At 46.4% G+C, this 13828-nt stretch overlaps 1 protein-coding gene across 1 annotated transcript in view; it reads left to right on the top strand.

Annotated features, from left to right (window-relative positions):
• Nucleotides 1-13828, top strand: part of LOC309361272 (inositol polyphosphate 5-phosphatase OCRL-like) — a gene marked incomplete at both ends in the record, with an annotated part of 518559 nt that overhangs the window by 481623 nt on the left and 23108 nt on the right. The window contains 1 exon segment of the mRNA XM_081896178.1: nt 9003-9130. Coding sequence (XP_081752304.1) covers nt 9003-9130 — 128 coding nt within the window.

Below are 13828 nucleotides of genomic sequence, written 5' to 3'. Positions count from 1 at the left end.
GCAGAGAACAAGGTGAAGGTTGCTCCAAAAGGCAAGGGGTCTAGCAGGCAGGCTTCCAAACCCTACCAGCTAGTGCACGCAGACCTGGTTGGGCCACTTGCGCCCTCTTTGGGAGGAGCAAGGTACTTCATGGTTCTAATTGATTCTTTTTCTAGGTACATTCATGTGTTTATGCTTGAGCAGAAATCGCAAGCGTTTCCTAAGTTCAAGGCATTCTGTGCTTGGTTGGAGAATGTTCATGGTAAACGTATTGGCTGTCTCTTTACCGATCGGGGCGGGGAGTTCACTTCTCAGCAGTTTGAAGCTTTCCTGACTGAGAAGGGAATCCAGCATGACTTGTCAACGCCTAGATCGCCATGGATGAATGGACTTGCTGAGCGAGCAATCCAAACTTTGCTTCAAGGCCTGAAAACCTTGTTGCATGATGCCAATCTCCCTGAGAAGTTTTGGGGGGAAGCTCTGTCGACGTTTGTTTATTCCTTTAATCGCAGACTGTCATCACCTATTGGTTGTACTCCCTACGAGAAGATGTTTGGTAAGAAACCGAACGTCAAGCACATGAGAATCTTTGGTTCTGACATGTGGGTACACACCCCACAAAGCAACAAGCTTGGGAAGCGTGGGGCACATGGTTTGTTCATGGGGTACGAAAAAGGTGCATACAGGGTATGGATGACTAACTCTAAGTCCATTAAGTTCACCAAGAGTGTTGAGTACAATCCTAAGTGGGGGGGAAATGTGGGAATTTTCCAGAGTTACCCAGAGGAGGATGAAGGTGATGTGAAAAAAACAGATAATGTTGAGAAAGCTGAGAAAGCTGAGGATGATGATGATGATGATGGTGATGTTCAGAGTTCGGATTCCAGTTCAGTTGGTGGCGCTGCTGCTGGTGTCAAAAGCGCAAAGGCCTCAGTCAGACCATCTGATGCGTCTGACAATGAACTGGAAGAACCACTGTTCACCATTGGTCACTTTTCTCCTAAGAAGGAGGAGATGAGTCCAGAAGACTTGCGTCTGGTTCGCAGGTCTGAAAGGGCGACCAAAGGCAGACCTCCAAAGAGATTTGCTGATGAGTTTGCTAAGACAGCAACTGCTGTTCTTAGTAACTCAGAGAAGGTGTGGGAACCTTCAAGCTTCAAAGAGGTTCAGGAGTTAACCTCTAAAGATGCTGAGCCTTGGCTAAATGCCATGAAGGCTGAAGTTGATTCCTTGAACAGGAACCAAACTTGGGAACTGGTACCGGTAGTCCCAGGAATGAGACTGGTTGGCAGCAAATGGGTCTTCAAGGCCAAGACAGACCAGAATGGCAAGGTTCTCAGACACAAAGCCAGATTGGTTGCCAGAGGTTTTTCACAGGTACCAGGACAGGATTACCACGAGACCTACTCGCCCACCGTCAAATATGAGAGCATTCGGCTAATGCTCAAGATAGCTGCAGAGGAGAAACTGCATGTTTCCCATCATGACATTAATACAGCTTTTTTGTACGGGATTTTGGGGGAGGAGCTGTACATGCTTCCACCTGATGGAATGCAGATACAGAAGGGAATGGTCTGTAAACTACGAAAATCCTTATATGGTCTCAAGCAGAGTGCCAGGTGTTGGAACACAAAACTCAATGAGACGTTGCTTTCTCTAGGTTTTCACCAGGGCAAAGCTGATCCATGTGTGTTTGTCAAGGAGGAGGGGCAAAACAAACTGTATTGTTTATGTTTTGTTGATGATCTTCTGATGTTTTGGAAGAATCAGGCTTTTTACAAAAGCACCCTAGCTCAAGTGAAGGAGCACTTTGACATGAAGGATCTTGGTGAGGTATCCAACTATGTTTCTCTCCAGGTGGAGAGGGACCAAGCAGGTAATTTTCTGGTACACCAAACACAGAAAATTGCTGATGTATTAACCAGGTTGAATTTGGTTGATGCAAACTCAGCAGACACACCGATGGTGACAGGTTACCAGGTAGATAGTACTGCTGAAGCGTTTTCTGACACTACGCTGTACAGATGCATTCTAGGCAAGTTGAATTTCATTGCTAGATGCTCAAGACCTGACATAGCTGTAAGCACTAACCTGCTTAGCAGACATGCTAACAATCCTTCTGTTCAGGATTGGAAAGCTCTGAAGCGCATAGCCCACTATTTGAAAGGGACTATGCACTACAGGCTGAGGTTCACCAGTCAGAAGACTGGAGGTCTTGAAATCTTTGCAGATGCCAGTTTTGGAAGTGACACCACGGATGGTACAAGCACTTCTGGAGTGTGCTACATGTACAACCACTGTCTGTTTGACTGGTTGTGCAAAAAGCAGACGACAGTGAGCCTAAGTTCCTGTGAAGCAGAACTCAGTGCTCTGTCATTTTCACTCATGGATTGTGAATGGTTGATGCAACTGTTTAAGGACATCAGAGTTTCTGTGAAATGTCCTATACAAGTGTATCAAGACAATAGATCCTGTTTGGCTTTGCTGAACTCAGAGAGTTGCAAGCAGAGAACCAAGTACTTGCAGATTAAGCTACATCGTGCAAGAGAGTGTATTCAAAAAGGACTGATTCAGGTGTCCTACATGGCAGGAAATGAAATTCCTGCTGATCTGTTGTCTAAGGTTGTTAACAGAGAACAACTAAAGGTTTACGTACAGAGGTTGCAATTGGGTTGAACCACAGGTACTACAGGTTACACGGAAAGGGGGAGGATGTTAGGATATTTCCGTTCCACCTTAAAGGGACACGCTAGCAGGCAGTCATGTTTGTTCTTTGTTCTGACCAACGCTAGCCTGTAGCTGTGGTTGCTTTGCTTTTTTCCAGCATTGTCATCTGATCACTAAAAATGAGCTTCAGAGACTTCTGACCTACGACCAGGTGAGAGACATCTTTGTGTTATATGTGGTGGTTTAGGATATTGCCCTGTTTATTTCCTTTGTCTGGGATACCCCAGCCTAGGCTAGAGAAACCACTTTCAGGCAGTTAGGAGCAAAGTGTAGCTATAACATAGGATGACTGCGACTTCTACAAATGCTTTTTAAGGTTGCAGGTTTGTGCAACCTGAATTAGAAGCAAGTCCCAATTAAGTTGGAGGGTTGCCTTGGAATGAGTAGGACTGCTCTGCAGTTTCCCAGTTAGAGGGCTTTCCTAGCTCAGCACACGCTCCAGATGTTGTTGGACTCCCACCAGCCCCAGCATAGCTGCTGTCCAGCAATATCTAAAGGTCTATGGTTTCCTGCTCTAGGTTTTGCATCTGTCTGGAAAATCTGCGTTGCTCACACGTTCTTATCAGCAGAGACTTCCATTAAGTCCAATTAAATTGCTGATGCTTTTTGTTTTACATTTTTCTCTCCAAGGTTTGTGTGTTCATCATGTTGAACACTTGGCATAAGGTTCATTGGTATTTTGTGTTGAAACAGAGGCCTGATTGCTGCACCTTACGGTGGATTTAAACTCTGTGAGCGTAGTCATGCCTTAGCCCCTTGAGAAGGAAGCTGCAGGGAAGGCAAGGTGGGGTGCAGCCTCAGACTTCCAACATATGCAAAACCATCATAAAACATTAAAAACTTCCCTAAAGGCTGTATAGATACTTATCTCCTTGACACCTTTTGGCATCGCAGGGAACCAGTGAGAGCAGTCCGTCCAAAAATTACTTTTTTAAAACAATGCGTATTTTTATGTTGTGGAGGCACAAAAATATCTTGGGCATCATATAGAACTAGCCAAACTTTTAAAAACTCAATGAAATGTAAACTAAAAAAGAAAGTTACATTGGGGGTGCAAAAATCCTTTCCTTTTTTATATTCTTTTGTTAGGATCACTTTCTCTCACCCCCCAGTATCCTGTCACCATCTTCTGTGCAGCTGCTGCTTTGGAGGACTAGAGAGGAAAGTGGGGTGGGAACTGAGTCGCTTCTTTTCCTAATTCTTGAAGTTAAGGTTTTCCCCATACACCTGTGAGAACAGGATGCTGTACTAGATGGGCCATTGGCCTGATCCAGCAGGCTTGCATTGTGTCCTTCTGTTCAATTCTTCACTGTCTTCACTTTTAATTTACAGACAAGCCAACTTGGCTGTGCCAAAGAGTGTATCTACCTGACCTCCTCCCCTTTTAGGTGAGACGGTGGACATTTCCCTGGATGTGTACGTCAGCAAGGAAGATCAGACTGAGGCTATCTTTGTCCTTCACCTTGACCCTGGCAAGGACTATTTCCTCACCATCAGTGGGAGCTACCTACCAAGCTGCTTCGGGACCTCCTTGGAAGCCTTGTGCTGGATGAGGCAGTCGCTTGGCGAAGTTCCCGTCACCAGACTTATTGACCTGGTAGGGAAAGGGGTTGATTTACCTGGCAGGTTCATGTGCTGGATGTCTACCCTTCCCACTCTGCTTGCCTGCTTGAAAAACAGCTGCTCTTCCACTCAGCAATGTGGGGGCTGGGGGTCCTCCGCTGCATTCAGCTTCTGTAGCTGTGCATCCGCTTCCTGTGTGCTGTTCATGCCCTTTGTTTGCCTTGACTGAGTCATCCCAGGTTCTGGTCCTCCCACCTGCCCTTTCGCAGGGCCACTGAACCGTGTGCATTTTCCTGCCATCTGCCCAGATACTGTTCAGCCAACGGGCTGTTTCTTTCTCTTCTCAGGGCCTGTGCCATTAACACCCTTGGTTGTCTTTTGCTCTTGCCTTCCTCCTCTGATCTCAGGGAGAAGACAGCTTCCTAGAAAAGGTAACAGTTGGTTTGCTATCCTCTAGATGTTCTTGTAGCGGGCTCAAATCAGGTTTACACGGGGGTTGCGTTCCGAGGTACCGTGCGTTTAAATGAAATTGCGTATATTGGGGGCAGCATTGGAAAAGCCTGCAAACATCCTCTAAACTTCCGGAAGCCCTTTTGAAAGGCCTTTTGAAAACCAGCTGCCTCCCTGCAAAACTCCTTGCTCCAATTCTCCACAGGCCTGAAAGGTCGGTGCCAAAGCTCCTGGGAGGGAGTCGAGATGCTGTTTCCATGCCACTTTGCCGCTTTTGTGCTCTTGGGGGGGGGACGGACTTTTTTGCCCCTTCCAGTGCCCCTTCCAGCTTTGCGGCAGTGTGCATGTGCCTCGAGGGCACGTAAATGGAGTTGCCCTTGTCAACGATCAGCAGCTGCTCCATGCAGTGGCAGCTGGTCCCTTAGGGCAAACCAGGCACTACCCCACCAACCGGACTATCCTCTCAGGCAACCCGCACCTGCCTGCCTTCTGACTCAAATCCAGTCCAGGTGGTGGCTCTAGCTCTCTGCTTTGGTCTCTTCCCTAGCCTCAACGTGGCCCTTGTAGAACTCGGCAGAGGAGAACGGAGACGAAACCAGAATTTGCCATCACTACTTGTCACTGATTTTGCGCTGCTTGACTCTGGGTCCGCTTGCGATTGGCAGCACGGGAGGCAGAAAGCCCAGTTTCATGATGCAGGCGCCAGCCCCCTCTGGCCCCAAGAGCCAGTTTTCTCCTTGTCTCTGTGCTCAGCAACTGCTGCACAGGCTATGCCACTCTGGCTGACTCTTACCACCTGAGCACTGGCATTTGGGAAGCGGTAGTGGCTGCTTTGGGGTGGCTCAGGGAAATGTCACTCCTCTCGAAATCAGATCGACTTGGGTGTATTATCATAGCCACAAGGAGACCGTGGTGACTGTCAATTTGGACAGCTGTAGAAATTTAGAATCATGGAGGATATGTTGATCAGTGGCTACCGGTCAGGGCTATTTCTTGCCACTATTATCACAAACCACATGCTTTTGATTACCAGTTTCTGGGGAACATGATGGACAGAGTGCTCTTGTCCCTGTGTCCCTATGGACTCCCAAGGGCATGTGGTTGGCCATTGTGGGAACAAAATGCATAGCTGTCAAGTGTCCCTTATTTGAAGGGACAGTCCCTTATTCCAGCGCCATGTCCCGCTGCTGTCCCTTATTGATGGATGTCCCTTAAATGATGTCCCTTAAATTTCAAAGGTAGCAGCTCCTCTCCCTCCTTCCCTGCCGGCCAGGGAGGAGGGAGGCTCCAACTGTGTTGCTTGGCTGTGTTGCTCACCCAATAAGAAGTCTAAGAACGACTGGGGGATGGAGCTTGCATGCCTTGTGTGTGGCTAATTAATGCAAGCTGAGGGGGGTTTTGAATGCTGGACGCCATTTTGTTGCACGTGCTGCTGCAAACTTTGCAGTGCAAAGCCAGGCCGGGGAGCCATCTTAAGTTGAGGCTGCATAGGCCTTGTGGTGCATGTGATTCAGATTCTCTTCAGTTGAACCTCTGGTTACAAAGTTGATTGGACAGTGTTCTCGAAGCTACCAGCGTGAGTTTGACCAGACTGCAGGAGGACAGGAAGACTGGAGTGCCTGGAACAGGTGAGGCTGCAGGTCCCTTATTTGGGCTGCTGGTCCCTTATTTTCAAGACTGCTGGTCCCTTATTTTCAAATCTGTAAGTTGACAGCTATGACAAAATGCTTATCTAACCCAGCAAGGCTCCTGTGTTCTTTAGCATGCACCAGCTACTCTTGCACTAAGACTCTGATACAGCATGTGTCATTCCCCACACTAATACACTCTCTCTCTCTCTCTCTCTCTCTCTCTCTCTCCAGGGGCGGGGAGTATTGGTGGGGGGGGAGAGGGGATGAACTGGGTCCTAATCAACAGCTGCTCTGGGGATGAGGGGATCAAATTCTCCATCCTTGCCAACTCCTTTTAGTGATGGGCTGCTTGCCACTGCGGTGCTCCTAAAGCTCTCTTGCTCCCCCCTCCTCTCTTTCTCTTTCTCTTGAATGTGGTAGCTTGAGATAGAACTAACCACCCTGAACATTTCTGAAGAGGAAGCAGGGAAGGAGGCCGGAGTCATGGTTCACCAGCTGATGTGTGCTGCATTGCCCAGACAAAGTCGTGGGCTGGGGCTCCAGCTGTTGCTCAGTTTCTACCACTGCCTCTGCAACGTGCTCTAGACAAGGGGTGGTGAACATGTGACCCCATCATCTCATCATGCTGGCTGGGGCTGCAGCCCATCAACCTATGAAGACCCATCCATGTTCTGGCTCTCTAGCCAAACCCCATGTCCACAGCTGCATATTTAGTAAGCTTTTGGGTGAACTGCACATCCGGAGTGGGAGGATTACTAGCTGCATATTAATAGGGGGAGGGGGAGCTTGGATTTGGGGTGGGAGCAATTTGTTTTTTGTTTTCCCCCTTGAGATGCTTGCTGTGGCTAGGGCCGGGCGATATTTCAATATAGATATATTTTCAAATCAGCTTGAAGTCTAGATAGTGAGACTGGTTTCATAATTTCTGACCTGGCAATATATTGCGAATCATGATGTGTGTGTGTACTATGCAAAAAACACCATGTGGGGGGAAACCGTGAAGCCAGCCAATGCCTCTACATAGCTCCATCTTATTTCAGACATCGTGATATATTGGTGTATTGCAATGTTTAGCTAGTGATATATCACCGTGTTGAAAGCCAGCTATCGCCCAACCCTAGTTGTGGCCTCAGAGGGCAAGACTTGTCCACCCAGCTCGAGCAAGGAAAGAATGCATACAGGCACACATTCTGTCAGGCTCTCATGCCAGTCCCCCTTGTCATTGGACCTCCAGGAGAAGCAGGTTCTGGATATCGTACCCCAGGATGGTGATGACTCCACTGAGCGGCCAAGGAGATCTGGCTTTTGGTGGACCACCTCTTCAAGAATGCCTGCCACCAGGTGAGCTGAGGGGGACGGTACCATTGAAAGGATGGGTGTGGGCTGGAATCCAGTACCAGTTTTGGGGTGTGCAGGTTCCAAACGTCCCAATTGATTTATATCTTAGCTACCGACTCGCTCTTACAAACTCCTGCTGTGAGAATAGTGGCACCTTGGTGGAGCGGCAGCGGGTGGGACATCCACCATACGGTCTTCCTTAGAGCGGCTCAGAAGAACCCAAGTGTTCACAACCATTGTCTGTCTCTCCCTAGCAAAGCGGCTCTCTGAGACTCGCCACTAGAAGAAGCGTGGAATGATTTCACTCTCCCATTGCCCCAAATCAGGAGAAAGGTAGTAGGAATGCTACTGTGGAAAGCAGGCGGGATACAATTCTCAGCCCTTGTGCCAGCTCTCTTGGTGAGGGGCTTCACTCCATTGTGGCATTCCTCAACCTCACATTATGCACCCCAGGGCTGGATTGTTCTGCATGCTATCCAGGATGTACCTCATCCCTTCCTAACGCATGGGTGATACTCTGCTTCAGGAGGACCTCTTCCAGACCCCGGGGACGCAGGACGAGCTGCAGGAGATAACTGAGTGCCTGGACACCAGCATTCCCGAGACGATCCATATCCTCTTTGGGGGACATTGTTGGGGAGCAGGGCTGCTTGGTGGTTTTCTTTCACTCTTGGCTGGAGTGGACCTCACTTTTATATACCTGGTGGCTTAGGTTCCTAGGCCACCCCATCCTTAAGGCTCTGGGACACAGCACAATGAAATATGCCCACAGTCAAGTCCAGTCATGCATCCAAACAGCTTCACAGCTTTAACCCCCATTTGAAAACATCAGCCTGGCTAGATAGAGCAGAGGTGGGGAACCTTGACAGGTCCGCAGGCCCCACATCTAGCATCATACGTGGTGTCAGGTGTGGAGACAGGTAAAGACATGGCTGCAAAGGAGCTTCAAGGGTGCGTTCAATTGTTCTTTGGCAAGCAGGGTTTCTTGACCGCACTTTTGGAGTTGACCACTAGTATTTGTTGTTTGGATTGAAACCATGCCTGCAGAAGGACATTTCCTCGGCAGATCAGCTTTGCAGGCAGCTTCGTCAAGAGGGGAGGTGTGGGATAATTACAGTGGGGTGGTTCAGTTGGTAGAGCGTGACACTCTTAATCTCAGGGCTGCGGGTTCAAGGTCCACCTTGCGCCAAAAGGGGGAACTTGCAAGGTGGGCCCAGATGTATAAGGACCAAGCTTCTTGCTTTGGACCAGCCTGGGAAGGAGGCAGGCTGCAGGTAACAGGACAGAACACTTCCCTTGCCAGGCTGTCAATAGCTGGCAGTGACCACTCGGTGGCCGAAGCTCTGCTCATCTTCCTGGAGGCAGTGCCAGAACCAGTCCTTTGCTATGAACTGTATCAACACTGCCTTGAGTGCTCCCATGACAGCCACCTCTGTCGCCAGGTCGGCCCCAGAGCCCCATCTCTTCCTGGCTGGTCTGTGGTGTGTACAGAAGCATAGAATCAGAAGGGATTTCCAATGTCATCTAGTCCAAATGTTGTCGCGAGTAACAGGAAATCCACTAAAACACCCCTGAAAGCCAGTAAACCGGCACACTGGCAGGAGGGCTAGTCTGGTCTGGGAAGCCTTGTTAACTGCAGAGGTTGCTGATGTCTCCTTTGATAACCATCCCTCTCAGTTGTGGAGGGGGGTGGGGTGCGCACATGTTCCCTTTTTGCTTTCTGAGCAGGACTTGTAACAATAGCCCACCTGTTTCAGTGAACCTCGCTTGAATTTCCTTTTTTATATATATAAATTTTTATTCATATTGCACATATATACAGGAAAAAACATAAACAAAAAATCCACCACATACCTTATACAAATTATATCCACTTCACAAATCATAAATAAAATACATAACTGAGTTAGTCTCAACTGAGCCTTGGACTTCCCTCCACTCCTTTGGTAAGTATCGAATAAATTATATAGTCGCGTACTTTTTAACTCTTTTACATAGGCCTTTCCCCGCTGTTAACACCTCAAAATCGATGTTATATCCGATGTCTATCGCCCACTTAGTCATGGCCTCCTTCACCTCCTCATCTTTTGTATACCACTCCAGCAAAATATCATACATCCTTGACAGTGTTTTGTTCTTACCTTCTATAACTTCTACATTAAATTTAGATTTTTTTATCTTCAAATCCTACTTTCTTTTTGTCTTCTTTTAGCAGGTCATTTACTTGGTGGTATTGCAACCACCCTGTAAATAAATTTTTGATCTCTTCATATGGTCTAAGTTTAATCCCTTGATCTGTCTTCCAAGTCAGTTCTTCATAGGTGGCATTCTTCCCTCCCATGTTTATTTTTTTTTATAGTTAACACCTCTATTGGTGAAATCCACCAAGGTGTCTTCCTTTCCAATATATTTTTATTTCTTTCCCATACTTGGAATAGTGGTTCCCTAAAAATATGATTTAGAAAGCCTCTATGAACTTTCACCTTTTTGTACCACAGGTACGAGTGCCACCCGTACCTGTTATCGAAACCTTCCAAGTCCAAGATGTCCCTATTTTCCAATCTTATCCAATCCTTCAGCCACAATAAACACGCCGCTTCATAATATAAACTTAGATCAGGTAGAGAGAATCCCCCTCTTTCTTTTTTTGTCCACCAATATTTTCATTTTTATTCATGGTCTTTTGCCTTGCCAGATGTATCTCGCTAAGGCTCTTTGCCACTCTTTACACTGCTTTAGACCTTTTAGTACCGGAATGGTTTGGAACAAAAATAACATTCTGAAGCCTGTGGCCGTGGGACTCAGCGGGCACCATTAGCGCCCCCCGAAATCGTAAAGGGACCTCGTAAGGGGTGCCGGAGCGCGACGGGGCTGGCGCGGTGCTGAGAGTCGATCGCTCTTTCTGTGGGGTGAAGCCGCGAAGCTGTTGTCGGGGAGCGCTGACCTTTTTCCTGGGACTATTCGGCTAAGAAACAACTACCCGTGAGTAGGGGAAGTTTAATGAACTGGTGATTAAGTGAAAAAACTTTAAATTTGGTACCGAAGCAGGAGGCGCAACCAGGAAGTCCGTCTACCGGCTCTGTTTAAAGTTATAAAGCAATGACGTTTTAATCTAATGCTTCAGGACTGTAATACCAAAGACCTAAATTCAAACATTGAAACAGAAGACTCCCCCCCAGGCAAACTGAGGGGGAGAAGGGACAATTTTGATCTTTGCCTCTCCACTTGTGGATTTACAAAACCGTTTGAACTTCAGGGAATCGGACTGCCAAGTCGCTAGAGCAGTCAGGCTGTTTTGAACTGTTATATTGTAACTCGCACTCTTTGGAGACATTGTAACTTAACTAGGACTAACTCTGCAAAAGTAAAAAGTTCAGGAAGGTTTTCCGGTGATTTGCTACTGTGTAAATTTTTAAGGGACACTTTGAAAATTGAGAAAGACTTTATAAATTGCGACGTTAAAGATTCCCTCTAGACTTTACAAACTGCGACGTTAAAGTCAAAACAAAAAAATTCCTTCCAGTAGCACCTTAAAGACCAACTAAGTTAGTTCTTGGTATGAGCTTTCATGTGCACGCACACTTCTTCAGATACCATGTTAAAGATTCCCTCTAGTGGAGTATTGAAACTGTACAGCCACTGGAGGATTTTTCCATCTCAGGAGCTGGGGATTTTCCATGGGAAGAGCTAACCGTGGGACTGACCTTGACAGAAGTGGGATGAGCAGGACAACAAGATCAACTAAAACCAAAACACAGCAGCCTAGCATAATCTCTCAGCTACGCAGATCATCTGTTCCCAGTCTTCCTGTGGCACAAGGGGAAGATTTAGACCAAACTGGGCTTGAGGGAATGGCCTCAGGAGAGAACTTTACTTCTGTACTAAATAAAATTTATGAAAAATTGGATGGCCTAAGCAAACAAGTGACTGAACAGTCAACTAAAATTGATCAAAATACAGCTAGCATTAACAATTTAACCCAGCAAGTGAGTTCAAATGCACAAACTATTGGGAAACTTTTGGAAGAAACTGCGTCGAATCGGAAAATAGCTGAGGAGGCGAGAGAGAAGGTAGAGGCTGTGCAACAGGAAATAAAGCCGATGCGTAAACAAGTTGGGGGACATCAGGATTTTCTGCCTAATTGAGAAATAAGGAGAACAACCTGAGGATCAGGTCAGTCCCAGAACTTGAAAAAGAGAATTTAAGTGAGTATCTTACACAGGAATTTAAGAAATTTTGGCCTTTGGAAGAGGACAAGGACTTTAAGATAGTAAGTGCATTCGGACTTGGTAAGGGAGGGAGGAAAATCAGGTCGAGAGACTGTTTGATCTCCCTCAGATCGAAGGAAGAGAGAGATAAGATATTGAGCGTGCACTTCCAGAAAACTTTAGAGATTCAAGATTCAAGAGTGGAAATTTACAAGGATATCCCCAAGCATTTGCTTGAACTTAGAGCTAACTACGGAGACTTAGTGGCATTATTGAGAAGTAATAAAGTTGTCTTCAGATGGGAATTCCCCCAGGGGGTATCTTTTTCATATAAAGGGAAGAAAGACAAAATAAGATCGGTTGAAGACAAGGAAAGATTCTTGAGTGATCACGGAGGAGACCTTCAAAAATAGGTGGAGGAAGAATTGAGAGCCTTAAGATCTGGAGTACTTGGCTCAATATTACCACCTTTGGGATCTGACCAGCCAGGGAAAGTGATACCACCGTCAAAGGAGGAAGAGCTTCTGGGAGTAGTAGGAGGGAAATAGAAGCACAGCATCATGTCTCTGCAACTATTAAGTTGGAATATTTGTGGCCTGAATTCCCCGGAGAAGAGGAGGAAGGTTTTTCATCTATTAAAAAAGGAACAATTGGACTTAATCTGTTTACAGGAAACACATGTGACTAGGCTTCACAGGAAACTTTTGATTAATAAAAGATTGGGCCAGGAGTTCATAGCATCGGATAAGGTGAAAAAGAGAGGAGTGGTCATTTATGCAAAAGAAAGCCTATCACCTAAATTTATTTTTAAAGACGAACAAGGAAGGATTCTGGCAATTGAAATTCAAATTCAAGGAGAAAATTTTTTGATTTTAAGTATTTATGCACCAAATGAGGGGAAATCGGAGTTCTATAAGAAGTTACATGAGACAGTGCTGGACTATATGGACTATAATAACATCATTATGATGGGAGATATGAATGGAGTGGTATCCACGAATATGGACAAGGCACAGAAACAGACTGTAACAAAAGAGGGCAGATTACCAAAAACCTTTTTTGAATTGACTGACAATACGGATTTGTGGTTCGAGGACCCGACCCCCGCGAAGTGAAATGAAGACACAAGGACACGTGATATAAGGTTAATGGGCTAGAAAAGGCCACAACTTTATTGATTACAGCAATGGAAAGGTATTGGCTTAGGCATTGGATCGAAACAAGTGGGTTTATTCACCAGTAGGTGGAGCCTGTTTATGCTAATCCAACTATAGGCTCACCCCTGCTGTCACCGAGGGTCGTGCCATGGCCTCCCGCCAAGCAGGCATCGGACAGAATACACGACCGCCAGATTCCTTTAACGGAATACCCCTAAAAAACTCAAAGAAAAGGTTTATTTACAAAAGAAAAAACCCTGGCGACGAACGACACATATCAGCAAACACGCCCAAAGGGGCAAACACACGGGTGACTGACTATTTATACAAACTCACATTCCTGGAAGCTTAATGACTTCCAGCTGCTCAGTGATTAGAGCGTCTTGCTACCTCTTAACCCTTTGGTAGCAACACCCCCTCTCGCTCGTAACACTGAGCTGTACCAACCTTAATTCAAATTTAAACCTGAACAGAAACATTTATGAGATTGCGGACTCAAAGCTTTTGTAAAACCGTCTGCGAGATTTTCTTGGCTTGGACAATACTTTAGTTCAATTAAACCTTGTTTTACACTTTGGCATACATTTTGATAACGGATATCCAAGTGTTTTGTGTGTGCCTTGAATTGACCTGATTTAGCTAGTTTAATACAAGGTTGATTGTCTTCCCACACTCTGATAGGTAGGGAACATTTGCCTAACAATTCTTGGCTCTTCTCGAAAACAGGAAACTCGAACACCATGTGGAAGGCCAAGATTGGGTGCAAGGCCGCAGC

This window comes from Podarcis melisellensis, assembly GCF_964234715.1.
Source record: "Podarcis melisellensis genome assembly, chromosome: W".
NCBI classification, from domain to species: Eukaryota; Metazoa; Chordata; class Lepidosauria; order Squamata; family Lacertidae; genus Podarcis; species Podarcis melisellensis.
Note: the sequence above shows the minus strand (reverse complement) of the source record. Positions and strands in the feature narration are given on the sequence as shown.